Genomic DNA, 27581 nt, shown 5'->3' with positions numbered 1-27581 from the left:
AAAACTGAAAAGAGGCAATAAGGGACAGAGCAGGCCAGATTTGGAAATTTTTACATATTAGATATGAGCATTTTAAACAGGATAATTTCTGTTAATACTGGCTTCCTTTTATTCAACAAGGGATAACTGAATGATCTTTAAGGACTCATCTAGATATAAGATTTTATAATTATTCAAAGTAGACTGGTCCTGTTGGTTGTTTGGTTTTTTTTAATCTGTATTTTTTGCCTTTTCACTTGGCTTATTGGATTTAGTTGATAATCTAGACAAAAACAGCAAAGGGCTGTCAACATGTGACCAGGATATCTGAGACCAGCAGATACTCGATTCTGAAAGCCCTTTGGAAGCCTGCTTCATCAATCAGCCTTAGATAAACTTGTCATGATTCAAGCAGGGCTTTGAGGAAGGTGTGAGGCATATAAAGATATTCAATAGCAGAATTTAGGCAGAGAAGAAAATTGTGTGACATGTACTCTTAAATGTGTTACATGTTTGTGAAATTAAAAATACTTTGCATTAATTTGAAATTATTTAATAATTTTAGATTATTGAGATAGTTGGTCAACCCAGTCCAAAAGCTTTAAAATATATTTCACTTTACTGGCTTCTGTTCTGAAGAACAATAACGAAAAAATATTTCTAAAATAATTGAAATCACAACCACCCTGTCTTCTACATGAAGCTGGATTCAGTCATGTTAAAACTTGAGGTGCTGAAAGTTTTACAGGATTTGGAAACACAAAAACATGGCTAATGTGTTTTTCTGTAAAGTGATAAGTAATGTTAACTTGACAGGATCATGAGTAACCCTGCTTCTTGAGGCAAAATTCCAGTCCTTGTGTTTATTTAAACAAAAAAGTAAAGAAAAATGCTGTAATTATGAAACATGCAGTGAAAAGCTATGAAGGAGAAAGGTGTACATTTGGAAACAAGCAATTGTGAATGCAAGCTATGAAAAGGTAATTCTTGACAAAATATTTAGCATAATACATGGATTATCTGTACATTCAAAGTCCTTCTGAATATGCTGATATATGGTACCAATATAATAAAATCCATTTGCTTTCCCACCATATATTTAATATGGGAGCAAGACCAACTTATGCTCAATTTTTGTCCAAAGACTAGATATTAGGTAAGTTTTAACAGAACCCATATTTGTGAGTTTCAGATATACTAGGATATTTTACATGCTTTTAAATTGTGTGCAACTTCTTTCTCTCCTATTACAAAGAATAAAAGGTCAAAATTTGAATCTTTATCCCCTTGTTATTTTGCTAAAACACAGGGTTCAACTTCCATTTTCATCTTGGAAGGTAGCACGGTGCAGCTGTTAATCATGAAGCTCCTTTTCTTGATTTCTCTTTCCAAACTAGCTTGCCTATAAGTTACACTGGTTAGTTACAGCATTTGCACTTTAACATCAGGTATCCTAAATTCATTAATTCAGGAATGTCTATATGTTGGAGCTCATCCCTTTCACTGTGATCACAGTAGAAGAAAGGTCACTCTGATGGTTAAGGGATGGAATTAACAGGCTGTGAGCTCCTTGCATAAGGAATTGTAGTGTTTTTTGGTTGAGTTTTGACAGTTATATAAACTATGCATTGCACTGAATGAGTAGCTTATATTTGCAAATATCCAAGTAGATAGTAAGTTAATACAGGTAAGAAATAGTGAGAACCTTAAGTAACAGATTACCAGTGGTGAGGGGACCTGCTGATAAGATATAAAGGAATTAGAATTGACAGGTCTCGATATGCAAATAAATGGTTCTTTCATCATGTCTTTTTCCCTCAGCAATAATACACTATAAAACAAATACGCATGTGTTTAAATGTGCAACTAATATTTAATGCTTTCATATGTACACATCCTTCAATGGTGCATCTCTCTTGGCAAAACATGGAAAAGCAGCTTAATTATCTGAAAGAGAAATTATATGGAAATGTAAACCATTCACTCCATAAATAGCAAAAGAAATATCTGTGAGTTGGGGTGCCTGGGTGGCCCAGTCGGTTAGGTGTCTGACTTAGGCTCAGGTTATGATCTCGTAGTTCGTGAGTTCAAGCCCCGCGTTGGGCTCTGTGCTGACAGCTCAGAGCCTGGAGCCTGCTTCGGATTCTGTGTCTCCCTCTCTCTCTGCCCCTTCCCCACTCACTCTCTGTCTCTCTCTCTCTCTCTCAACAATAAACATTAAAAAAATTTTTTTTTAATCTGTGAATTACTGTAATATTAGAACCTAAATCTGAACAAATGAGACAACTGATTATATAGTATTTTTATATTCTAATCCCACTATTTATTTTAGTCCTTTGAAAAATGTGTGATGGGGTACACCTGGTGGGCTCAGTCGGAAGAGCATGTGACTCTTCCTCTCAGGATTGTGTGTTTGAGCCCCACATTGGGTGTAGAGATTGCTTAAAAAGAAAATATTTAAAACAAGGGCTGATGGCTATTAAGGAGGGCACTTCTGATGAACACTGCGTGTTATATGTAAATGATGAATCACTTAATTCTACTCCTGAAATTAATGTTACATTATATGTTACCTAACTGGAATTTATAAATAAAAACTTGAAACAAAAATACATAAAAAGAAAAAAAAAAACCCTCATTTTTCCCAAAATTGTTTTAAAGTAAAATTAATATAGGTACTTATACTGTTATTTTTTTAAATTTTAATTCAATTCCAGTTTATTTATTTTAATTCAAATTACAGTTGTTAAGTTTTAGGTAGGTACCTCCTTTCCCTTATTCCTCATGTTTTCCATGTAGAGGGAAATTTATTCAAGCAAGCTCCTGGTCTCTTTCTACCCTTCGCCTCAGGCTACCCCAAGAAAGGAGGACTGGCTTATAAGATCAGTGACTATGTTAAAGGACCAGGCACAGGTAACTTAGTCCTTTCTGGGTGACTCCTTCCAAATCAAGCTACCTACAAATGGTAAATGCTACAGGACATAAACCTACAAAGCAGCTGTTAAGATGTGAGGCCTGGGCCTGAACCTGTCCTGAGGTTCTGTGAATCTGGCTGATTCTAGGGTGAGTTAGTTATTAACAAGCTTATAGACCTAAAGTCACAGCTTCTAAACTTGTTCACTGTATTTATGGTGATAATTAGATCTCCCTTCTTCTAGTTCTTGGGTCTAGCTCACAATTAGACCCAAATTTGGGAGCAGAAAATAGGGTGTATTTTTTAAGTTCCCCAAATCTCCAAATCGAGCATTTACTAAGTAAAAAATAATAATGCTATCACAAGAGATGGCAAGGACAAATAAGATATGATTCCTGTCCTCCAGGTATACAATATAGCAAAAGAAATAAATACCCTATTAAGTAAAATATAACGTGTTTTAATAGAAATATGTAGTATCATGTGGGCCCAGAAAGTAAATAATTCTGACAAAAAAGAAGGGGGGGTAGTATAAATGGGTTTTATAAAAGCTATGGTTATTAGACCTAAATTTTTGAAGAATGAGTAAAAATTTTAAGCAGACAACAAAGGAAAAATGGCATTTTAATTTTAATGGATAGAAAACTTGAGACAAGAAGGAATAAATACTACTAATAAAGCTCATGAAAAAATCAATTGGGCAAGAGTGACAAGGGAAGGGCTAGAATATAATTCAATATAATCAAGGTAAGGGATCTGTTTGGGAGATTCTGAAAAGAGAATTGATAGGATTTACTGATTCACTGAATGTGAAGGAGCAGGAAAACTGTTTCCAGCTAATGTGCTTTATTATATGTCAAAGCCATCCTAATAAGAGGAAAATTTAGAAAGAGAAAGTATTTTGCTATAAAAGGATGTAAGGGGAGCAGTACCTGAGTGACTTAGTTGGTTAAGCATCCGACTCTTGGTTTGAGTTCAGGTTATGATCTCACGGCTCATGGGTTTGAGCCCTGCAGTGGGCTCTGTGCTGAAAGTACAGAGCCTGCTTGCAATTCTCCCTCCCTCCCTCCCTCCCTCCCTCCCTCTCTCTCTCTCTCTCTCTCTCTCTGCCCCTCTCCCACTTGTGCTCTGTTTCTCTCAAAATAAATAAGTAAATAAACTTAAAAAAAAAGAAAGGATGTAAGAGGAGATAATGAATTTAAATTAGACATTTTGATGTACACAAATAGCAACTTTTAAAAATTTAGACCTAGCACTCAAGGGAAAGTTCTGGCCTGGTCAATTACAGTAGAGTGTTGTCTTCATAGGTATTAATTAGAATGGAAGTTTTTGATAGAAATATAATTTCAGGGACAAAACAAAAATGAAGATGGAGCCAGGAGAACACCTATCCATGTGGGGTGAGATAGGAAGAGAAGCCTGCAAGAAGAGGCTGGGTCATAACCAAGGCCTAAGAAAGAAAATCTGTAGAAGGTACTAAATACAAGAGAGGTTCAAGTGACTGGGTGGTTAATGCAAAATGTTGCAAGACACTGTTGGACAATTAGGGAGCCACTGTAGTTCATAGAGGAATTTCAGCATAGTGGTAGAGCCACGGTAAGGGGTAGAAGTCAGACTGCAGATTTACTAGGAGGTTAAAAAATGGAGGCAGTAAGTATAGACTACCATTTCATGAGCCTTCAGTAAGGCTGTGATTTCTGTGAACAGTCAAGGAAGAAGACAAAATATCCCAGGAAAGCAACTGTTCTCCAGTAGCTCTAACAATAAATGCTTCTGAACATTTCAGTAATAATTTGTTTTAAAATCTGGGAAAGAAAAGGTTAATGGTAGGCCTATAACTTACTCGTTCCCAAACAGGGATCAAGGGAATGAATGACCTCAACAGACCCCGAATAAAGATGAAGGAAAAGTGAAACAACCTTAACTAAACTTCCTTGTAAATATTTAATGGTATTTGCTAATGAAAAGATAAAGGAGAGTCCTCTATTAGACATCTTTAGTAGGAAATAATTAGTCTTTCTAGACCTTTTATTGCAAATAAACCCAAATTTTCTTAAGCATGACTAGAATGAGCAACGGGGTAATCCATAATTATTTTTGTTATTACTGTAATCAACAGAATATATAATGAAGACACTCAAAAACTGAAATGGCTACCTTTGCAAACAGTGCTTCTACATGCATTATTCAGCCTGGGCCAAACCATCCTAATGAAGGAGACAAAATGGACTCCTTCAAGAAAAGAATAGGTCACTAGTGCCTGGTGCTCCTTTATCTTTGAATCATTAGTGAACTCTGGTGTTGGACACTGAGTCTGCTTTGACAGTTTCATTCTTTGCACTGACACAATACTTCATTTGTTTTAAAAGTGAGTGAAAATTCTTCAGAAAAGGGCACTGAGTTGGTATAACAACATACAAACATTCATCAAAATGGTTTAGAATCAGCAAGTTGGTTAGTTCACGAGGCTGTGGGCTGTGGAAATATGTTACTATCTTAAGTATATGAAATTATGTTTAAAATTTTTCTTTAACATTTTATCTACTGTGTATAAATTAGGTATTAACATAAGAAGCTCTCTGCTCAATCAGAGAAATTAATAACCTGGAAAGCCCTCTAAACCTCTCCATTCCTACTCTCTGCACATCCTGTCTAGGGACTTTAGCTACAGTGGAGAACAAAGTCACCACTGTTGATACTATGATGTTCTGCCTCAAAGCTGCTTATAGGCGTGTGCACAAAAGGGCATCTGAAGTCCCTATCCTCCAAACCAGTAAGAATCTACAGCTTCTGTAATTTTCTTGATGAAACCTATCTCATTTATTTTCTTCTTGGCAATAAAGTTGACCACAATAAATTAAAGATCAATGAGAATACCAATTCCTGCCTGTCTCAATTTTTAATGGAAAATTTCTTTGTATTAAATATATAGTGAATATATGGGGCGCCTGGGTGGCTTGGTCGGTTAAGCGTCCGACTTCGGCTCAGGTCATGATCTCACGGTCCGTGAGTTCAAGCCCCGCGTCAGGCTCTGTGCTGACAGCTCAGAGCCTGAAGCCTGTTTCAGATTCTGTGTCTCCCTCTCTCTCTGCCCCTCCCCTGTTCATGCTCTGTCTCTGTCTGTCTCAAAAATAAATAAACATTAAAAAAATATATATATATATATAGTGAATATAGATTTCAATTATACTTTTCTTCTATCAAAAGTAAGTACATTCACTTAGACCTTAGACTATTGTGACCGGTACAATAACTTGGCCAGAATATTTGTCTACAAGCTGATCTATTTTAAGGGTATTATCTGAGAGGTTACATATACCAACACATGGATTTGTGAACCCTATGGCTTTAGTGTAACAAGGGAACATATGCTAGATAGGCTTCAGCATAAGGATAAACCTGTGGTATCCAATACAGTAGCCACAACCCACCAGTGTCTACTAAGCACTATGAAAACAGACATGCAAAATATCTATACTTTTTAATAGACTATATGTCATAATGATATGTCAGATATCATTGTCAGATATATACTGGGTTAAAGTATTAAATTTAATTTCATCTTTTTAATATGGTAACCAGAAAATTAAAAATTATAATTGTGGCTTGTGTTATACTTCTATTAGCTAGCACCTATATAAAGATACTAAAAATGTTACGGTGTTGTTGTAGTCAGAGTATTCTACTGACTTGAACAATTCTGTCTTGTTTTAATACCAAACAGAACATATAAGGAAATAAAAAATAAGTAAAAAATATAAAAAGATTTTTCTGGCTACTCTTGTATTTACTTTTTTCTTGGGGAGAGGAATAATATATAACAAAAGAGGAAAAATAGAACAATTTCAGCTGTGATTTTAGAAGAGCCTATAGCCATTTCAACTAAAATTTCTACTACAAATATAAAAAATATACAACATACATAAGTTAGATTCTACTGTTTTCTATTACAAAATAGAAAAATACAAAAGAATTAAAAACAAAAAGGAAACTTCTCAGTAGAATGTTATGACAACAGTAAAAAAAGGGTGTGTATATCTGTACCGATTATTCAAGTCCAGAAATAAACAGCTCATAAACAAATAAACAGATTTAGTCTAGAAAGATTGCTAAAGAAAAGCTTTAAGCAGCCTCTAAAGAAGAGAATGGGTTACACATTAGCATCACTAAACATTTTTTCTTCAGGGTTTGTAAAGAGGGAGTAAACAAATCTCCAGTGACTGACTTCTAATTGAAAAGAAAAAACAATTACATCCAAGACTATCAATGATAACCAAGTTTACTGAGATAGAAAGTTCCACTACAATGGAAAAATTAGCTGCTCAAAATTAGGAGACATTGTAATACAAAAACATTGAATACATTCAAACTAAAATCAGAATTATTTATTAATCAATTAAAAGTGTTAAGCAAAACTGTGCGTGTATGTATAATGTGCATTTATTTTGTAAGGCATCATAAGATCTAAGATAGACATAACATTTTTTGTTGTCAAAATGTAACTTACTGCAAAATGTGATCTATATCAAAGAGTAGGTTGACTAAACAGCGAATATAAATTCACATGGGAAGTTTTCTACCTAAATGAAATTCTTACTTTAAGTTTGGGAACTGCTGAAACCTACAAATACTATTTATCATCGGAACTAATAGGAAAGTGATCCTCCCCTTCAGATAACTCACTGAACCTTATCACATTATCAGCATACTGAAGGCTCCCTGAGTAGTGTGTAAATAAAACCACTGAACAGGAACAGAAGGGAAAAAGCAGCAGCCAGAAGCAGTTACAAATTACATCACACCATTTGCAACAACATTCATGGAAATATGTGTATGTGTGCCCTCGGGCTGACCCACATACACATATCTCTAGGTAGACGTGTATCATAAGGGGAGGGGGGAATGGAGACAGCAAAGTGAACATGAATGAATAAACCTGTGAGACTCACATGAAACAAAACAAAGTGATTAAAAAAAACCACTAGTACAAATGACAGGGAATTAAGAAAGTCTTTATTTTATACCTTTCTCGTTCTGGTGAATGCAAACTAGTATCTGGTCTCAAGCAGTTGGTACTAGCACTCCTAGCCCTGTCAAGGGAGGGCTGCAGTTCACTAGTGCCAGTGCATTGCATCCAGTGGTAGAAGAGAAAGACAAAGAAAACAAAGAAAGGAAGACCATGTTAGAGAGTAAAGCATAAAATAATGTCCCCTTTACATAAAATGTAGAATCACTGTGATTCAGTTCATAAGGGTGTGAGAGAGCTGACAGGATGGCAGTGCAAAATTTTGTTTAGAAAATGAAACTAAACAAAGATTATGCTTGATTTGGGTTGCATAATTTTTTTAAAAGGGTCTCAGACTGAAAAAAAAAATGAGACTAAGATCACACCTTCTTATGAAAAAACTGGGATACAAAAAGCACTAAAACAAAATGCCTAAAACTTCATTACCAAGAACAGATGCCACACCAAAACAAAATGAAGGACATCAGAGAAGAAAAAATTTACAACTCAACTATTTTGGGTCACAACACTAGACAAGGGAAGTGGAAGGCATGACTTCCAAATGTTCTTACCTAACCAATATTTCATCAGTAAATCTCAATACTCTTGTGTTAAAGCATTCATGATGAAGGGGAAAGTCCTGTCTAGTCACTGACTTGGTTTTGGTATGTGCAGGCAGAATTGAGCTTCACAAATCAAAATTATCCAAAAATAAAATAATATAAAATTAATTATCGTAATTAAAATCAACAAACAAAATAACATAAATGACAAGACAACTAGAATTCTGATATTTGAGTAATTAGATTTCATTTAGAGAGATAATCTAGAATAAGTTGTATAATTAATTAAAGTTATTTTTAGATATCATTTAATGTTTCTCTGCATATAATTACTCTCAAGAAGAAATGGTAGTGCTTTATTAGAATTTAAATTTGTTATTTTTAGTAGGCAAGGGATTCAGGATTAGTTTACAACTGGGACTCACTGTCATGACTCTTACCTGTAAATATTCCAGTGAGAACCGTTCTCTAATAAAGGCATCTTAGGCGGTAATGTTTTATAGTGCCTAACAAAATATCTGGAACGTGGCCACACAAACACGCAGAAAACAGAAAAATATACAGGAAGCAAATTTTACTAAGACACACAAAAAATAGGAGGCCTATAAAGCTAAAATCAAAGACGCATCTTTTTTTTTTTTCCCCAGAATAACCACAATAATTATTTGAAGGTAGAAGAATCATTAAAATATGGAATCATAGACATTGTTTTCATAATTAAGAGAAAGACTCAAAATTATAATTGCCTTAATTTGAAAAATATCTGCTAACAAACTTCTATGAGTTAATCAATATTTAAATGTACTCTTTAATCCTTGATTTAATTTTATGCCTGCTTCTATGGAAGTAAACAACTCATACCTAAACGTACTAACCAAATAATTTATGTAATTTGGGAATTAAAATATGACTGAAAGAGTTAACATTCTAGTAATTACGCTGACCAGCATGGCAGGGAGAAAGCTGATCACTGCATCAGACTGCAGTAAGAGAAGGCACCACCAACACATCAAGTGGCTGCAATGGAGGAAATCCTTCCCATTTATCGGCTTCTGAATTCAAATCCAACCACAGGTAAAATTTATTACTGGAAATTAAATGGGATGGGCAATAGATGCAAATGGGAATATGGATTTTGATTTCGCAGAAAATGGCAGAAAAAAGCCCAAGTTTATCTGAGTTCTTTTAAGAACTATGAGGGATTCTGGATGGTCTGTACTACACCAAGCGCAAACTAGGTCCAGTCAATTAATTTTTTGATGATTTAATAATGTTTCTACAAGTTTAATTGCTGTTATGAAAGTCCCTTGTCTATTTTGGCCTACATTAAAATACAATAAATAGGGAAGGGAATAAACATTTGCTAAGGACATACTAAACATTTAAACACCCCACTGGTTTACTCATATTTATACTAATGGCCAAATGAAAGGAAATCTCTTAAAGCTTCAGTTTAAAAATATATTAGAGTACCATATTTGAATACTAATTGAGGACAAATTTTACTGAAACTAAGGATTTTGCCTGCTTCACAGACAATAGTCTTATTTTCAACTCTTAACCTTCGCAAAATATCTCTAATACCAGTTGCTATATTACTTTTTAAAGCAATTGGTTCAAAAGTGATTATTCAGGAACACTCTAACAAGGATTAGCAAAGAATGTGAAACAGAATGGAAAATAGCATAATATTTATTTATAGTATGAAGTTCTAAATTCCCACCTTGGCTTTACCACTTAATGATGGACAGCTATTGAATTTTCTGTACAACATTACTTTCTTGGGTTGTGTTTTTATGAAAAAATGGTTTAATGGTTAAATAAGTAAATAAATACTTATTATTATAAATATTAAATTATAATAATTATAAGTTATAAACATAATAACTGGATATTATGTATTAATTATAAAAATAAATAGGCAGAAAATGAATTAAACAACATGAGACAGATTTCTTTAGTATATGACTTTAACATACTGTGCATATTAAATCAGTAGGGAGGGACTGTAATTTGCAATGTTTCCAAAATCTGTTTGACTCACAAACTCTTTTATTGGCACAGCACCAACTCCTCAGAATCTAATTTTGGAAAAACTAGATTTTCCAAGTTTGGTGGAAAATGTCAATAGACCTGATTTTGAATCCTTGCTCTGTTACTTATAAAATTAAACTTTCTCAGGATCTTTCCTCATCTGTAAAATTAGGATAATAACATTCATATGATATAATTACTGCCAGGGAATTGAGATAAAGTATATTAATGACAATACTATGCTTGGTGGCCAATGAACTTTATTTTCATTGTTTGCTAGAAAGTAGCAAATTCTTAAATTTTATCCTTCAAATTCCAAAGTAAATATGACATTATGTATTTTGAAGATTGTACAAAATAATGAAATTACCAGTATATCATACTTTTTATATCCTCGTATTTCACCTTTAGAAGTAGATAACATGGGAAAGAAAAAAAAATATATTTAGCTGTTCTGTTTAGACTATTGGTCTAAATTTATTTTGTTTTGTTTTTGTTTTATTGTTTTTACAGTTATAGTCAAATCAACAGAGCTATGAGAAAAAAAGAAAACATTGTTCCTATAACAAACTATTTGTCAGAAAGAACAAGTAATAGTAAGCATGGGCGGTTGAGCATTATAAAGAATTTGAGAAAATATTTACAACATTTCTCATTTTATATTTTTTCCCTAGTTCACAATCATAACTACTATTTCCTCATTTTTTTCCCCCATGGTGCTACAAGCAAACATGAAAGTAGTTATGAGTAGGCTAATTTTATATATATATAAAGTTGAAATAATTCTTATTAGCATGATCATGTTTGCAATACTGAGCAGAACCATATGTTCCATCTAGACAAAATAAATCCTGCATTTGACTAAGTATTGCATGCAGGTGCTCCAGGTCTAGCTCTTTCCTTCGCCTTGCTACTGTCTTTCTGTTGGCCAAATATATGAAAGAGTCTGTGTGTTGGTTTGTTTCACTGACTTTCTATTTCCTTACTTTTTATTAACTCCAAATTGACAATAAATATTTACAGACTGCATTCTATGAATAATCTGTAAGAGATTTTATGCATTAACTTATTTATTCTGGATGTGAAATTTAAGATGTAATGAGATGACAATAAAGTATCAGGTTCTTAGCTCCAGTTTACAGGAGAATATTCCATCCCCTTTTCTTCTCATCTTTAAAGAAGCATCATATTGTTTGTTACATGCTTTTAGGAGGAAGTCTGTATTGTAACCCTTCTGGACTGGTGGTGGGGGGGATGGAGGGAGGGAAGGTTTAGAAGTCAAAGATCAAAGATTCTCATTCTTTATCAAGAAGGAAGCTGATGTTCAGTCGGCAAAAAGTGACTGCTGAAGATTTTATTAAAAGCAAACAATATCTGGGGCACCTGGGTGGCTCAGTCGGTTAAGCATCCAACTTCGGCCCAGGTCATGATCTCACGGTTTGGTTAGTGAGTTCGGGCCGTCAGGCTCTGTGCTGACAGCTCAGAGCCTGCAGCCTACTTCAGATTCTGTATCTTCCCCTCTCTCTCTGCCCTTCCCCTACTTATGCTCACGCACGTGCTGTCTCTCTCTCTCTCTCCCCCTCTCTTTCTCCAAAATAAAGAAACATTTAAAGAAAAATAAACAAAAGCAAACAGAATATCAACCATACTAGATTCCAAAAGGAAATTTTAAAAAGGCTAGAACAAACTTATAATCACGAAAACAATAACACTGCCATGCACAGATAAGACCTCTTGTGACTAGACAGGTGTGTGTGTGTTGTTGGGGAGGTTGGGGTGGGGGGGCTGCTCCCTGGTGAGCATTTAGAATTGTAATTGCAAAATTGGCTCCTCAGTTTTAGGAATGTGTAAAACAGTTCCAAAGAGGCTCATGAATCAGTCTCTGGATCCTGAATATACAAACAGGAAAGCAGTCTGCCTGGATTAGAATTGAAATATATTTGGAACCTTTCCACAACCTCCAATAAAACAAAACAAATTTTGAATTAATTTAACATATTTGTCATCATACCATTAAGGGAGAGAAGAAAGAATAGTAGAATGGAAAGAGAGTCATCACACACAGTTACCATTACCAAATCCCTGTATTTACCTGGTAGTATGGAGGCATTCTGCACTTCGTCCTCGTTTTGCTCTGGGCAGCATAAGAAGCTCACTGCACAGACAGGATGGGTGGTGAATGGAACAGATAAATCATGAGGCATTAAATGACATGGGTTATGCCAATGGTATGCCGATGAAAACATGAAAAGGGAAGAAACCAGATTGTCTGCACTAGCATATTTGCTTGAGAGGTTAAACAAAAAGAAACATGACAGTATTTTAAAAAATTTAAACAATAAAGTACAAACATTATGGTCAAAGTCCTAGCTGTTGCTGATTTGCTATTGTATCTCCAAGTGACTTTACAAAATACTACAACAAAACTAAACTAAACCCTCCCCAAATAAGACATAGAAATCTATTTCCAATTCCAGATACTTGGATATTTTAAAGACCTTTGAAAGGCCTATACACCTGGCCTTTCTCATGCTAATTGGAACCCTAAGCATGATAGTCCTCTTGGTTTCTACAGCCACTAAAAACACAATATCACAGATTAGTTTTTTTTTTTTAACCAATCATGAATATACTCAATTAGAATTGTTTTATTTTAAGATTGTACTTTTTCTACACTCAAATTAGTCTCACCTTATTAAATGCCTTGGTCAAGAAGTCCTTTTTTCCAACCTCACCTAACATCATAGTGGCCCCAATGAATGTTGACAAAGTGACCCTCACTCAACTCAACTCAGGCTGAGCAGTGTGGAATCCTATTCCTCAGAGTAGTTCTTGTCTCAGTACCCAATATGACTACACTGTTGAAGGTCATGGCATCACTTCCCATGGTAGGATGACAATAAATGGTTAAGAAGCTCTACTGAGTTCTATGTCCTTGACTACACAGGAAAAAGTCAATCATTAAGCACCACTGTATCATTTCCCTACTCCTTCCTGAAAGTTTCTCTACTTTAAAAAGCCAGAAGAGGATATTCAACAAGGTGGGTATCCTAAAACCTTAATTCAGATCCTGAGCTTGTGGTCTAGCATATTACACAGTTATGTGGTTAGTTTGAGAAGAAAGTCTATGGGCATGTAGAACAATAGAGTTGTAATGTAGATTTTTAGTAACTGTGTCCAGGAAGTACTTGTTCACATGAAAAAATCCATCTCAATTATTTTGTTTTTTATAGAAATACATTTATGAAAATTAAGTATATAAAAATATTATTACTGAAGTCCTCACAGAAACTCTGCAACATTAACTTTCAGATGACCTGTATCCAAAATTGTTTAATAACATAAAAAACATATTTTTATAATTACATAAATAACATCCCAAAGACTGCATTCCACAAAATATAAAACATTGAAAATTGCTTAGGTAGGCTTCCTTATAGAAGTCAGAACAACAAGCTACACATTTTAACCTGGCTAAACATAAATTTTGATCTGTAAAAAATGCACACATTATGACAATATAATGTTAGCCAAATACTTCTTAAAGTTGCATTTCTATTGGGATACCCTGAAGAGTTGTTCCTTGAGAGTTAAATTTTGAGTGATTAAATACTTTTACTTTCTAATGTACTATGCCAAGATATTTACCATAAGTTAAAACAGAACAAACAAAAAGTTATAATGTTGAGATCATAATTTGAACAAATACCTGTCTTGTTCTGATAAATACTGACTATCCACATCTCTGGATCTGTGATCAACTGGACTTCGGGAGGCATCATGGTGTCTAGTTGGAGAACGTGACCTTCTTGTTGGATGAATTTCATCTAAACTCCTAAAATGATTACAAAAATTCATATGCATCAAAGTGTATCATCTTCCCAAATCAGGCCGACAGACTAATGGGGAAGATTTGACGGTAACTGGCAGATAACTGGCATGGCTTAAAAAGTGTTGGCATCATAACCAAATACATATTTTACCAATGAGCTAACGGTATTTATTCTCTGAGTGCTCTGCCTGAGCTACATTTCTTCAACCCTCTTTTCACCTCTGTCAAAAAAGGACCACAATTTTCATCTGCATATTTAATTAAAATTTAAGAAGTATGTTTCAATAGAAGATAAAATACGGCACTACATTATTTATGCTTTATATACTTTTCTAAGCATTTAAAGTGCTTCAAAGAGACAATTCTAAATTTCTTAAAAATACATTCTCCCTAGGGGCACCTGGGTGGCTTGGTCAGTTAAGCGTCCGACTTCGGCTCAGGTCATGATCTCACGGTCCGTGAGTTCGAGCCCCGCGTCGGGCTCTGTGCTGACAGCTCAGAGCCTGGAGCCTGTTTCCGATTCTGTGTCTCCCTCTCTCTCTGCCCCTCCCCTGTTCATGCTCTGTCTCTCTCTGTCTCAAAAATAAATAAACGTTAAAAAAAAAATTAAAAAAAAAAAATAAAATAAAATAAATACATTCTCCCTCTTAACCTCTTCCTCTTTGCCATTTCTCTCTACAGGTTATTCACTATGGTACAATTTTTCCTAACAGGAGAGAAAACTAGCAAACAATACAAGATAATTATTCAAAAACTGTGCTTGGGACATAAACTTTTTCGACTCCCTGGAAAAAAAATTTCTTGAGATTCAAGAACAGAATGTAAGATAGGTTGGGTAATGAATAAAAAGACATTTTGCCTACAAATGATTCTGAAGAAAAGAACCTGACTGACCAAGCTGTTATTTCATTTCAGTAACAGTCTTGTGGCAGCTTACATTATATTAAAATTAAAAAGTACTCTCAGAGACACTAAGCCCATCTTAAAACCCACCTCTGTAATGGCACATTTGGTAAACGTGAACGCGGCCTTCCCTGATCATCGCCGCGGTGAGGAGATACTGAACGTGAGCGGTGATGAGTTGTTCTTTGCTGTTCTGGCACAGTTAATGTTGTAGATTTACTTTCTCTAGCACTAGACCTATAACCTACTGGCAAGAGTACACACAAAAAAAATCTGTCAGTATTCTTCTATAACATAAACTTTAATGTGGAAATATCAGATTACATCTAAAGCAGCCACTGACCTACGAAAATAAATGCCATGCAATCAATATTATTAACCTTTCTCTTCAAAACTATTAAGTATACGTACATAGAATGTAACATATACATGCATAAAAACAGGCTACAGATTTGTTCAAAGGTACCATGGAGATACTGAATATGAATATGACAGTTGATGCCTCAGACATTATAATGAGTTGGGATACTATTTTAATTCAAAAAATGAATGAGTTAGTGATTTTTCAGCAACCCAGATCAAGAACTTGACAGGGAACTATAGTTAACAGGTAAGTCAATGCTTGGAAATTTGGTGTCTCTTTAAAAGTTATTTGAACTTTTCTTCCACAGGATAAACTATCTTGGCTGGATTTCAGATGGCTTTGCAAATAAGAAAATGAAAATATCATCATATAAATTTTAGTTAACAAAGAAAAGTACTAGATCTTCACTATTACAAATACTGACTGAATTTTGCAAACCACACATAATACTGCAATTTTCAAGTGAAAATAGTGTATGGGTGGAGATGACTATGGCAATAATGCAGAGAAGATTAACCCTCCTATAGAAACAATCATCAAATCTACTTCAGACATCTGAACTTATTCCACAAATGCGTCGGTAACATAATTAATATAGTTAACATAACTGCAATTAGAAATAAATTCTAAAATTGATTCTCCCTTGAAGCAAAAAGGTTTATATCATCTTCTGACTTAGTTAAGATAAAATAGCAATCCAATCTCAAATCCACAGTAACAGTTTAAATTTTTTTTTCGCAAGGGTCATTGTTTGCCATTATTGAAAGCAAAATAAAAAATTCTGTGGCCAAAGGAAAATGATTATATTTACAACTATATAAATGTACATGAAACATGAAAACATTATATTTAATTGGACAGCTTGAACTTTTCTTCATTTATTTGCTTCATAACTGCTATATTATTTTAAAATATGCCATGAAACACCATTATTAAAGGCAGACTAAAAATCCCCAACAATTTATTTTTTCTGATTGTACGATCTTTTAACTAAGCTTAAAGTACAAGGAAGGTCTTTCAACATTTTGTAAAGTAAAATTTGACAATATTGAGATCAAAGAAGCTCAACCACTCTGCCATTCTGAAAACATCGGTATAATGACCGAATAACATAACCATAAATTATATAATTTATCATTTCATATACTTAATTTTATAACAAAAATCATAGCAATTAAGCTATTATTTTGTGTTTTGTGTAGGGAAGTTTCTTTGTCATTGTTAAGTTGTATAAACTGCAATATTAAGTCTAGAAAGAAACCAACTAAATTTACATGTAGTGAATTTGTTTCACAGCTCATTATAAAACATCGTGGTTATTTTTAAAAATAATTAATCCAAGGTCCAAATTACATAAACATTTCAAACTACCATTTGTTATCACTTGATAACATTTTTTATTATACAATAATTATGGAAGGCTAAAATTGAATTGGAAGCACCATTTCAAGATTTCAATGAATATTCATGTTATATAAATAAAACTTTCATATTTTATATAATTAATCACTATGAAATAACAGGGAATTAGACATCTTGCTGTGAGAAGGATATAAATGATTTTTTTCCCTTGGATTCTTTGTATTTACGTAGAAAGTAAGATTTTTTAACTTATCCTAATTTGTATTCACAGTTGTTTTTTTACCTTTTAATTTATTATTGTTTTAATATAATTTATTGTCAAACTGGCTTCATACAACACCCAGTGCTCGTCCTAACAAATTCCCTCTTCAATCAGTTTTTTGCTTTTCAAGGTCATTTGGTTTTCTCTGTAGAATGTTTATTATTGAGAACACATTCTAGCTTCAGAAAAAGTTGGGAGGACACTGATATTTTATGCTCATTTCAATGTTTTAGTTGACTCAAAGTTTGTTTGTTTTTCACTTTATGTATTTGCAATAATGCTCAGAGAAGTTGAGATTACCATGGGGCTCCTGGCTGGTTCAGTCAGTTAAGTGTCTGACTTCGGATCAGGTCATGATCTCACAGCTTGTGCGTTCGAGCCCCACATGGGGCTCTCTGCTGACAGCTCAGAGCCTGGAGCCTGCTTTGGATTCTGTCTTTCTCTCTCTCTCTCTCTCTTTCTCTCTCTCTCTCTCTGCCCCTCCCCCACTCACACTCTGTCTCACTCTCTTTCAAAAAATAAACATAAAAAAAAGAAAAAAGTGAGATCACCATATGTCTTGCCCCATATAAGGGAATTCTGTATATGATTATTTTTATTCTTCTTAAGCAGCTAAAGTCACTTATTTCAAATAACCACAAAATTATGATACAGTTAATAAAAAGTAGCTCTGAATGTCTCAATTTCAGAACCTTAGATTCCCTAAGTGGAGATAGGTAGTAAGTACATCAAACAAGAGCACAGAACTCTGTGGTTCTAGAAAGGCGAACATATTTTTCTAAAAAGAAAATATAAGGTTCAGCTGTGGTAGGGCATCTATATAAATAAAGGTTTTGGGGGCACCTGGTGGCTCAGTCAGTTAAGTGGCCTATTCTTGATTTTGGCTCAGGTCATGCTGTCAGGTTCATGAGATCGATCCCTGTGTCAGGCTTTGCCCTGACAGCACGGAGTCTACTTGGGATTCTCTCTCTTCCTCTCTGCCCCTCACTCACTCATGCTCATGCTCTCTCTCTCTCAAAAAAAAAAAAAAAAAAAAAAAAAAAAAAGCTGTTGAACTTCTTGGGGAAACACAGAACCAGAAACTTCAGAGTATGCTGAACATATGCAGAACTAGTCTCTACTTCTAAACAAACTTCTCTTCCTATTGGATGCTAGGAAATGTAGTAACAAATTTGTAGTCAACTTCTAAAAGCATATGAGAATTTATCAAGATGCTTATTAGCTTATCCCTTCACTTTATTTTAGCTGCTTGCCCTAATTTTACCAATGTCTCATCTTCCCTCTTTATTTAAAATATATTATATATTACTTGCTACATTGTGTTTTTCACACCTGTATATATCTTTAGAAGCTACCACATGTCCATTTTGGACCAATGAAGACTATACCTGAAAATATAAATTAATTTCATTATCTCCCTTCTTAATTTATGATCAGACCTCTGGAACATAATATATTATTGGTTATTTATTTGTTATATTCTATTAAAAATCTGCCTAATTACCTTTTAAATACTAAATTAAAATGAATATGACTTGAAATGACAATTTAGGCACTGCTCCTATATGATAAAAGAGGTTATATACATTCATAAAAATCATAATATGGTATTTCAGTAGGGAATAAAAATATTTTTAGAACTCAGTGTTTTTTGGTGGTATTCAAGCACTAATTCCACCTGTAGTGGGTCCCATAACTTCCCATTTTGGTACCTGTGTGATCTCTCAGGGAAACGAGAAGAAACTTACCCTTTCAGTAATTTAGTGTTTATTCAATTGGCCGTTTATACTTTCATCCATTTGCTATCCTGCCTCATCATAAAAAATATGAAATTTTAGGTGAATAAAATGTGAGAACCACACATAAAAGTAAATTCTATTTAGATGAGCTGGTAATAATATTAAGGCTGATTAATAGCCAAGATTCTTGTTAGAAAGGTTTGATGACTTTCTTAACAGGAATCATCTGATTCCTATTTAAATATGTCAGTAGATTTAATATGCAATCACCTTTCCACTTTCAATTTTATAAAAAACCAATATTCTATTGAATGTTGTGTTAAAGTTTCTGTGGACAATGTGTCTAAATATTATGATACTTTTATAAATCAACAAAACAGAAAATAAAACATTAAATTTTACCCACTATTATTTAAAACTCTTCCAGTCTGGTATCAAAGAGTATTATCTAAGAGTATAGATGGGCACAGCAGCAAGTTTATTGTTTTTAAGAATATTTGCTAATGTCATACAGTGATTAAAAACTATATTTTCTCTGAATTACAGGAAGCAAATGAAAGCTACTTTTAGAGAACTCTCCATAATTTCTTGTACTTTTAAAGAAGTTGTATGTTTCTCTCCAAATTGTGAATTTAGTCACTAGTGTGGAATTGGTCTACTGACTTTACCAAAATCATTGCCCTCAAATTCAGTGCATCTCCATCTGAGAAATGACATAAATTAAGGGGTTATATGTCAATATCTTCCTAAGGAAATGCCTTTAGTAATCTTATTTATACATCTGAAGATTTTCACTTTACTTACTTATTTGGTATTTCCTTATTTTGTATTAGTAAATCAAGGAAATAACATAGAATTAGTGCCAAGGAAATAAGCCTTTACTACTTGGTTCTCTCACTTTCTGACAAAAAAGAGTCAGATGAGAAACAGAGATTTGAACCAGACAATGCCACAAAAATTTTACTAACTTATACAGCGATAAAAAAATGTTGACTTAAAATGAACACTGAATCTTTCTAAAGCATTTCCTTATTTTAATACACACATACACATTCTAGGTATAATAAGTGGTAAACACATCACAAAAGCATTAAAAGTTAAGCCATGCTGCATGCAATTTAAATCCTGCCATGCACCTGTCTCAGTATATTCCATGGAAGGCTACATTATTTTCACAAACAGAAGACAGAAAATTGTAGGCATACAATATAAAACATAGGAAAATGGAATTTTTATTTGAGAAAATGAACCATATCCTTTCAAAATAAAATTCATATTTTTACTTATGCTCAGAGCATTGTGAAATAATGATTTCAACCTAGCTAGCCATGCTTCTAGAAAAGAACCTAAGTGGGAATGTTAATGAATAGTTACTAGTACATTTTAAACTTTTTTAGTAATTTGGAACACAAGTCACCATGGAATAATATAATACTGATTTCTCTGTGCCATAAATCTCCAGTTCAGTATCCCGAATAAGTCTGGAAATTGACAGTGAAAACAAGCATAAGAAGCACAGTGAAGCGGAGCCATGCTCTTCACCCACGCACCTGGAGGAACTACTCCAATACCATCATCAACCTCATAATCTGAGATGTCACTATCACTGATTCGCTGAGATCCTGCACAACAGTAAGGCAAACAGATACCTCTGTGTCTTGTTGGTTTATGAAATGTTAAAGGACAGGGTCAAAAAAAATGTTTTTTAAAGCTACTTACGTTACTACTAAATACTTCTGAACAAGAATAATACAAAGTAAATGCTGAGCTGATATAAAAAAAAAAAAAAAAAAAAAAGGTTTGTGATCCAAGGATAACATTTTCTCAGTATTTCCTCTTTAAATCATTTAAGACATAGAAGGACCGGAATTTCATACAGTAAGATTTTGACTTTTCAAATTATTCTTTAAGTATATACATTGTTTTCTACCCAATTAGGTGCCCTCCTCTGCAGTTCAGGGTGGATGTGGCTGGGTAGAAAGTTAAAAGACTTTCTTGGCTGGAGCTCTACTGAGCTCATATTATTAAAAAAGGCACCATGGCTCTTTATAAAACATTTATGTTTATCCTTCAAAATTAGCCATTATTCTGCATTAAACATTAGCTTTGAGAAAATGATCAGAGAGACACTAACATGAAAAATTCAATTATATGAGGAACACAATCAGGTTCTAGATTACCAAAATGAAGCTTCTAAGTTTCAGTTGATTCATTATTTACTCATAAATCAAAATTTAATGGATACATGCAGAAAAGAATACTGTTCTTCCCAATCACCAGATGAGTAACAACAAACATACTTTACAATGTGTTTTTAAAAATGTTTCTTATGAATAACAATGTTAAAAATACCCAGGAGCTATAAGGTTATCAAGAACCTTATATGTAGCAACTCATCAATAATAACAAAAATTACTTTATCAGTTAACCAATCAACAATTCAATCAGTACTGGGCAAAGAATGATTAATTCAGAGTTTTTAAACTCTCAGCTCTGGAATCCCTCTACAGTACTATACATAATACTTGCATTAGGGAAATGTAGAAAATAGTTTTGCCAAGTCTTTTTGTATAAATAATTTTCCAGTATTTTGATGTCTAATAAACATTTGAAAAAAATATCTTGAATGTTGAAAAAATATCTTGAATGTTAATCTCTAATTTGGGTAACTAAAAATAACTTTAACCTACTTTGTAGTTTTTTGCTAGAGCTTTCTCCATGAATGTGTCGCCTTGGCATGAAAGGTGATGGCTGAGGCAGAGGTAGTGAAGATTCATCATGCGTCTGAAGTTTATACCAATGTGGCTCATCATCTAAAAGTGCTGTCTCCAATTCTATGAGGATCTGAAAGGGCAGTTCTTAAATTAAATCAAGCACCTTGACCAAAACATAATATAAAAGCTATCATAATTAATACATATCACAAAACTTCAATAAGCATTTGGCTCGAATCTTTACAATATACATCACCTCTCCAAGAAATTCACTCTCTTCTTCTTGTACTCTTGGTTGATCCCACACAGTTATTTCTAACATCCGTTCTCTAAAATCTCTACGATGTACATGTGAATAGACAAATGTTTGATTCCATTTTGGTTCTAGTACTTTCTTTACTGTTTTAGTCCTCCTTTTGCTTTTATCACTGAAAAATAAGTATGTTTTGTAAATGAAAAAGCAAAATAAAGTATATGCTGCCATCTACTGTAGTGACATGTAATACCACTATTGGGATTTCAACTATTTTTAATTCATAACTTTTAACATTAAAGTCTAAAAAGACCATAGAGTTTAATACTATTCTAATTTTAACTACAGTGTTAGCAGTAGTTATGATAATAGACATATATGCACAAAGGTACTTCCCAAATGATGTATAGCTATCCAAGACTAATAGATGTATAAACAAGGTAATGAAAAAATTTTAAATTGGTACATTATGTTTTTAAAAATACAAGGCTTGAGGGATTTTTTTCAGGGGGAAAGTTTATTCCCTCATAGAAAATTATTTATTATACCTTAAAACTATATCACAGGTGCATGTGTATGTTCAAACTCATCAAAATGTTCACATTAATTATGTGCCATTTTTGGTATATCAATTTTACCAAATAAATAAAACTATATCCCAGGAAACAACAGTCTACCTTTTATATTAGTAAGATTTTTGCATATTTTTTTCCAAAATTATTCACTACCTTCTATCTGGAAGAAAATACATTTTCACATAGGGATTCCTGGGACGACCATCTACTCTTGTCGGTAAATCTGTTGCTTGCAGAACATTTACAATCAGCTGGTGTCCCACTTTATCATACCACAGCTTTACCTGAGATCGATAAAGAAAAGAATCATTTGCACAAGCCCTAAGATATTCTAATTCTACAAAAAATACTATTTTTGAAGAACTTTTAAATTATAATTATAAATACTATTTTTGAAAAGAATACGAATTTGAAAGCATAACCACTTACAATTTGACTTTTCTCTTTATGTATTTTAGACATGACTTACAACTGTCAAGCCTATAGTGTTATACTCTCTTAGATCATGTTATGAAAATAAAACTGACAATAATTTTATTAAAAAGGGAAGAAAGGGATATTGAAATAATTATCCTTGTTTTGAAACGCTAAGTGCCAGTGTTCAGTGATTATAAGTGACTTAATGACCTTATTGTGGCTACATGCATTTTGTAGCACCATATGTCACTGAAATAAAATGAGGCTTGATGAATAAACAATTTACCCAAGTAATCTGGAAGAGCTCAGGAAACATATTTACTGTGGGCCCCCTTTACACCAGATACTGTTGTTTCCTGTTATTTTTTTCATTTAATTTTCATAATTCACCTATTAAATGTTAATGTTCATGAGAGAAGGAGAAAAGAACAAGGAAGGCAGGAAGGTGCATTACATACCTTCAGCTAAGCGAAGGCCAAATAATGATATTTTTACTAAGATTTCATAATAGTTTGAATAAAGAAAAATGGGGGAATGGCACACTGAAATACTATTGTTGAGTTCCTAAACACCAGAACTTTAGCAGTCAATATATTTATAAATGCTGGCAGTAAACAGTGTTAACATTGTTTTTTTTTTTTTTTAATTTAGAAGTTAGTTTTGGTTTTTTAGTTGAGTAAGAACTGTGAGAGAAAGTTGTCTAATGACAATATATATATGGAACATATTTAACAGTCACTATAAGAAAATAAACCAATTTAACATAGGATTGGTCTTTCATAGTGCAGGGCAGATTAAGGATTCAAACCTGATTCCATATGAATCCATATCTCTGTTTTCAAATAATACCAGAGATGTGTTTTTCAAAAACCCAAACGGATTTTCATCCCTCTTGAAATATAGGTGGAGTACTTCAGAGATTCACACACACAGAGATGGCAGGGCAGATAAAATAAACAGAAAGGACTATTCAAAGATATCAATCTACTAAAAACAGAAGTTAAAACCAGGAATGGTTTTAAAAATAACATCAAGCTTATAGTTATCTTCTTTGTTTAATTAACGACAAGAGAAGTACAGCAAAAGCAGACTACAGAAATCCACACATTACCAAAGGAGAAAAAGTACACTATTTACAGAATAGTTTGAAGCAAGTTTTCTTTCAGTTATGAATATAAATGTCCTGTATTCTACCATAATCTACACAGATGTGGCATTTCATAATGGTTAGCCATCACTCCCTTACTCCAGCTTTCCTCACGTCACATGGAAAGCAACAGTAAGAAAAACTGTAGCTTTTTCAGAGTGATAATCAGAAATGAAGTGTTTCACTAAATGTCTCAAGAAAGTAAAAAGAATATTGAAAAACTTTTTTCAGACTCCAGACTCATAAGGTTAAATAAGTGGAACATGACTTTCTTAGTTTCTTATATCTTACCAACTGACCTTGGAAACTTGCACACAAAATATAATGGATATTTTATTTACTTATGTTGTCATTTATCATTGAATGTTTATAATAGCGGGGTATACTGTAGGCACTCAATAAACATTTCCAAATAAATATATGGATAAAGGCTAATCTAATAACTTAATAAATACATGCAAAATTGCTGAAACAGATTATGGTGTTAGGTGACTACAAACATATCATAGGCTTCAAAGAAAGCCATGCATTTTTAAGGACAGACTCAGAACAGTGAGCAAATCCTAATGGTCCCCAACATGTACAAAAAAATACATACAGAAAGTTGTCCTGGCAAGACTTGTGGGGCATCTTTTAGAGCTCCAGGACTTGTTGGAGAAATAACAGAAATGGAAGGTCTTTCCATCTTCTGAGATTCAAAGGAACTTGAACCTAAAATGAGAAAAAAAATAAGTAATTTGTAGTAACATTTATAACATATGTGTAGGAATATTTTTTATAAAATGTTAAATGCATCTGTTATTTGTATAAAACCATAATTCAATACCATCAATAACAGTAGAACATACTTCCAACTGGATAGTCACAGAAAATTATCATACTGTCTCCTTTGGTTTATTGCCTATTTTAAAAGTATTTATAATGATATAATAAATATTTATTTGCTTCAATTTATATTGGTTTTCTACATTTCTGGAGGGTATCTGTACAGTTTAGATTCTTGCATAACCTCACATATGGGTGAAGGCTTCAGGCTTTACTGATAAGAAAGATGGTACCTGTTATTTTAATTATCTTGGCCAAAGAATCATCTATTATGAACTGTCCTTGCTGAAAGTAAAATGAATGCACATATAATATATGAGCCAAATCTAAGCCTAGAATTCACCACTTTTAAAATTTACCATCTATCTCAGTTTTGATCTTGAAATGTATCTTCTGTATGTCTGAGAATGCTGTCTCCAGTGACTCAACACAAGTGACCCACTTCACCTTTGTGTAGAGGAGGCTGGCTGTCCACTTAGCTACTCTGTGAGGCTTTCCTCCCCTCTTTTTTAAATGAGAGGTCTCTCTTCTCAGATCACTCTTAAAGTATACCTTGACACGATCCACAGTATAGAATGTCTATAGAATGCTATTACCCCAGCAAGTATAACCTTAAACCCACAGTCATTGAAAACTTAGCTCTACTGATAAAACATTCATGGAGCATTGCCGGAGGGTATGTCATCCACATATTTTTTTTCTAAATACACACAAATTAAGTCTAAATTAAGCCGTGTAGCATCACTCTGTGCCCTGCAAAGACTTTAAGAAAGAGTTCTATAAAATTCTTTGTTATTACGCTTCTTTTATCAAGGATCCTTAGGATAATTTTTTTCTTGGGTCTTAGTACAAGAACAGTATTGCTTCTAATAATCAGTCTGCTTTTAGTATTATATCAGTTTCATTTTTAAATAGTATTGACACTATAAATTATGTAATTGGTCCCATTTCCTTCTGTGTATTAGTTATCAGAAACTTCAAAACCAAATATGGGTTCATCTAGCAGGTATGCATGTTGGTAGGCATTTGATATACCTACCTAATCTTCAGCTCCTTGTTTATCCCACCCATATGTTTTCTACCTCCTTGTAACAACGATCACTTGGATCACTTGTTTTCCTCTTAAATCACCTTGTATTTTGTATTTCCATAAGATGGGGTCCATAATAACACTTGGTCATCAAGCCCAAGGTATTGAATTTAATACCAATCCATTGCAAAGTAAATATCTATCACTTCTACATTCTCACTGAAAACTTCATTACCAGTCTAGACTTTACTGCACACATTGTCATCTTCTATCACGTGGAGTGTCTCTAAAGGCTATGTAGATAATTCAACCCTTTAGCCTCACTGTCCCTTGACTCCCTTATATCCATTGAACTTTACCTCTACTCCACCTACTTACTTCCACAATCATACCTGACACTGTTATGCTGTTTTTAAAATATCTGTTAGCATGTATATTTCCTTCACTAGAAGCCTAGCTCATGAGACTGAGCTAATTACCAATCAGACTGAATAATCCAGTGTAACAATAAATTTTTACGTACAGCAAATAGAACTAGTACTGTTATATTAACTGAGCTTTGTGAGGGTTCTGACTATTATGATGCAGAAGGTATACTGCCAGTAAAGATTTTTGTGTAACCATCACAAAAAAAAGGTGGGGGGGAGGTAAAAAAAGAAAAATCTTAAAATAGAACTTTGGGTTTCCAATGATTGTCATAGTTGTCAACTTCTGATATCATTAGAGATAACCTTAGTATAGTAATACCAATTCATTTATATCAAATAATTAAAGCAAATGATAAATCTTTATTCTTTAATTTCATCCTATATATATCATAATAACAAATAAATCTTAAACTCACTGGACTCCAGTGGAGGATGGGAGCTCTCAGGGATCCGTGGAATATCACTAAAAGAAATTAGGGTATGGTGAAAATCCCATTAGCTAAGTTACCCTCCCTGAGGCAATCACAGCCACATGTATTTCAGTGGTGTGAACAATCCTTTTGGGTCTTTACAGGTGTGGAAATGGACAGGAGTTACTATTAAGGCAATTACTAATATGCATGATTGTCAAACACCACACACACACACACAAACTGCAATAAAAATAAGTTTTTATATATTTAACAGCAAAACACTTCAACATGACAACAATCAGACTAATATTGTGGCTAAAACTACCACAATATTTTTACTACCAAAACAGTAGGTTTTGGAAATAAAAAATGTTAAAGGTAGTATTTTATTTCAATTCTACAAAATCAAAATGACACATTTTACTAATCAGTAATATGCTTTACAAACACATCTGAAAGAGTTTACTGAATGAAAGGGATGAAAACATTTCTTGATAATAAAATAATATGGTGAATATCATGGGCAAAGTTAATAAAATGAAAAGGATGAATTGCTTCGGAAAATAAAAATGGTTCAAGCTTGCAACAAAAAAGCTAAAATATTTTATATATGTGAATATGTAACTCATATACACATATATAACCCTATATAGAGATTTGTATCTCTATACTGAAGTTAGCTAAATATATGGCCATTTACTGTATGATTAGAAAGTGACTTGTGAGAACACCCACTCCTGTCACACTCACAAATTACTCTGAATAAATGTTTAATTATAACCTCAGCTTAATCCATTATCCACTGTGACCTTAAGAACCCTG

At 33.5% G+C, this 27581-nt stretch overlaps 1 protein-coding gene across 44 annotated transcripts in view; it reads right to left on the bottom strand.

The window, feature by feature from the left end:
- Positions 1 to 27581, bottom strand: part of RIMS1 (regulating synaptic membrane exocytosis 1) — a 490576-nt gene that overhangs the window by 141723 nt on the left and 321272 nt on the right. For 17 of the 44 annotated variants that reach the window (XM_078447085.2, XM_078447067.2, XM_078447080.2 and 14 more), the window contains 10 exons: positions 26763 to 26809; positions 24662 to 24774; positions 22653 to 22783; positions 21928 to 22099; positions 21648 to 21801; positions 20508 to 20579; positions 15321 to 15477; positions 14205 to 14330; positions 12588 to 12650; positions 7918 to 8007 (listed from right to left, as the gene is read on the bottom strand). In XM_078447085.2, the coding sequence (XP_078303211.1) occupies positions 7918 to 8007; positions 12588 to 12650; positions 14205 to 14330; positions 15321 to 15477; positions 20508 to 20579; positions 21648 to 21801; positions 21928 to 22099; positions 22653 to 22783; positions 24662 to 24774; positions 26763 to 26809 (1125 nt within the window). The remainder of the gene's footprint in view (positions 1 to 7917; positions 8008 to 12587; positions 12651 to 14204; positions 14331 to 15320; positions 15478 to 20507; positions 20580 to 21647; positions 21802 to 21927; positions 22100 to 22652; positions 22784 to 24661; positions 24775 to 26762; positions 26810 to 27581) is intronic. The other 27 variants (XM_078447068.2, XM_078447076.2, XM_078447081.2 and 24 more) reach the window with 6 other exon arrangements.

Source organism: Panthera onca, chromosome B2, assembly GCF_046562875.1.
Source record: "Panthera onca isolate mPanOnc1 chromosome B2, mPanOnc1 haplotype 2, whole genome shotgun sequence".
Taxonomy (NCBI): Eukaryota; Metazoa; Chordata; class Mammalia; order Carnivora; family Felidae; genus Panthera; species Panthera onca.
This window is presented reverse-complemented; position numbering and strand designations above follow the sequence as displayed.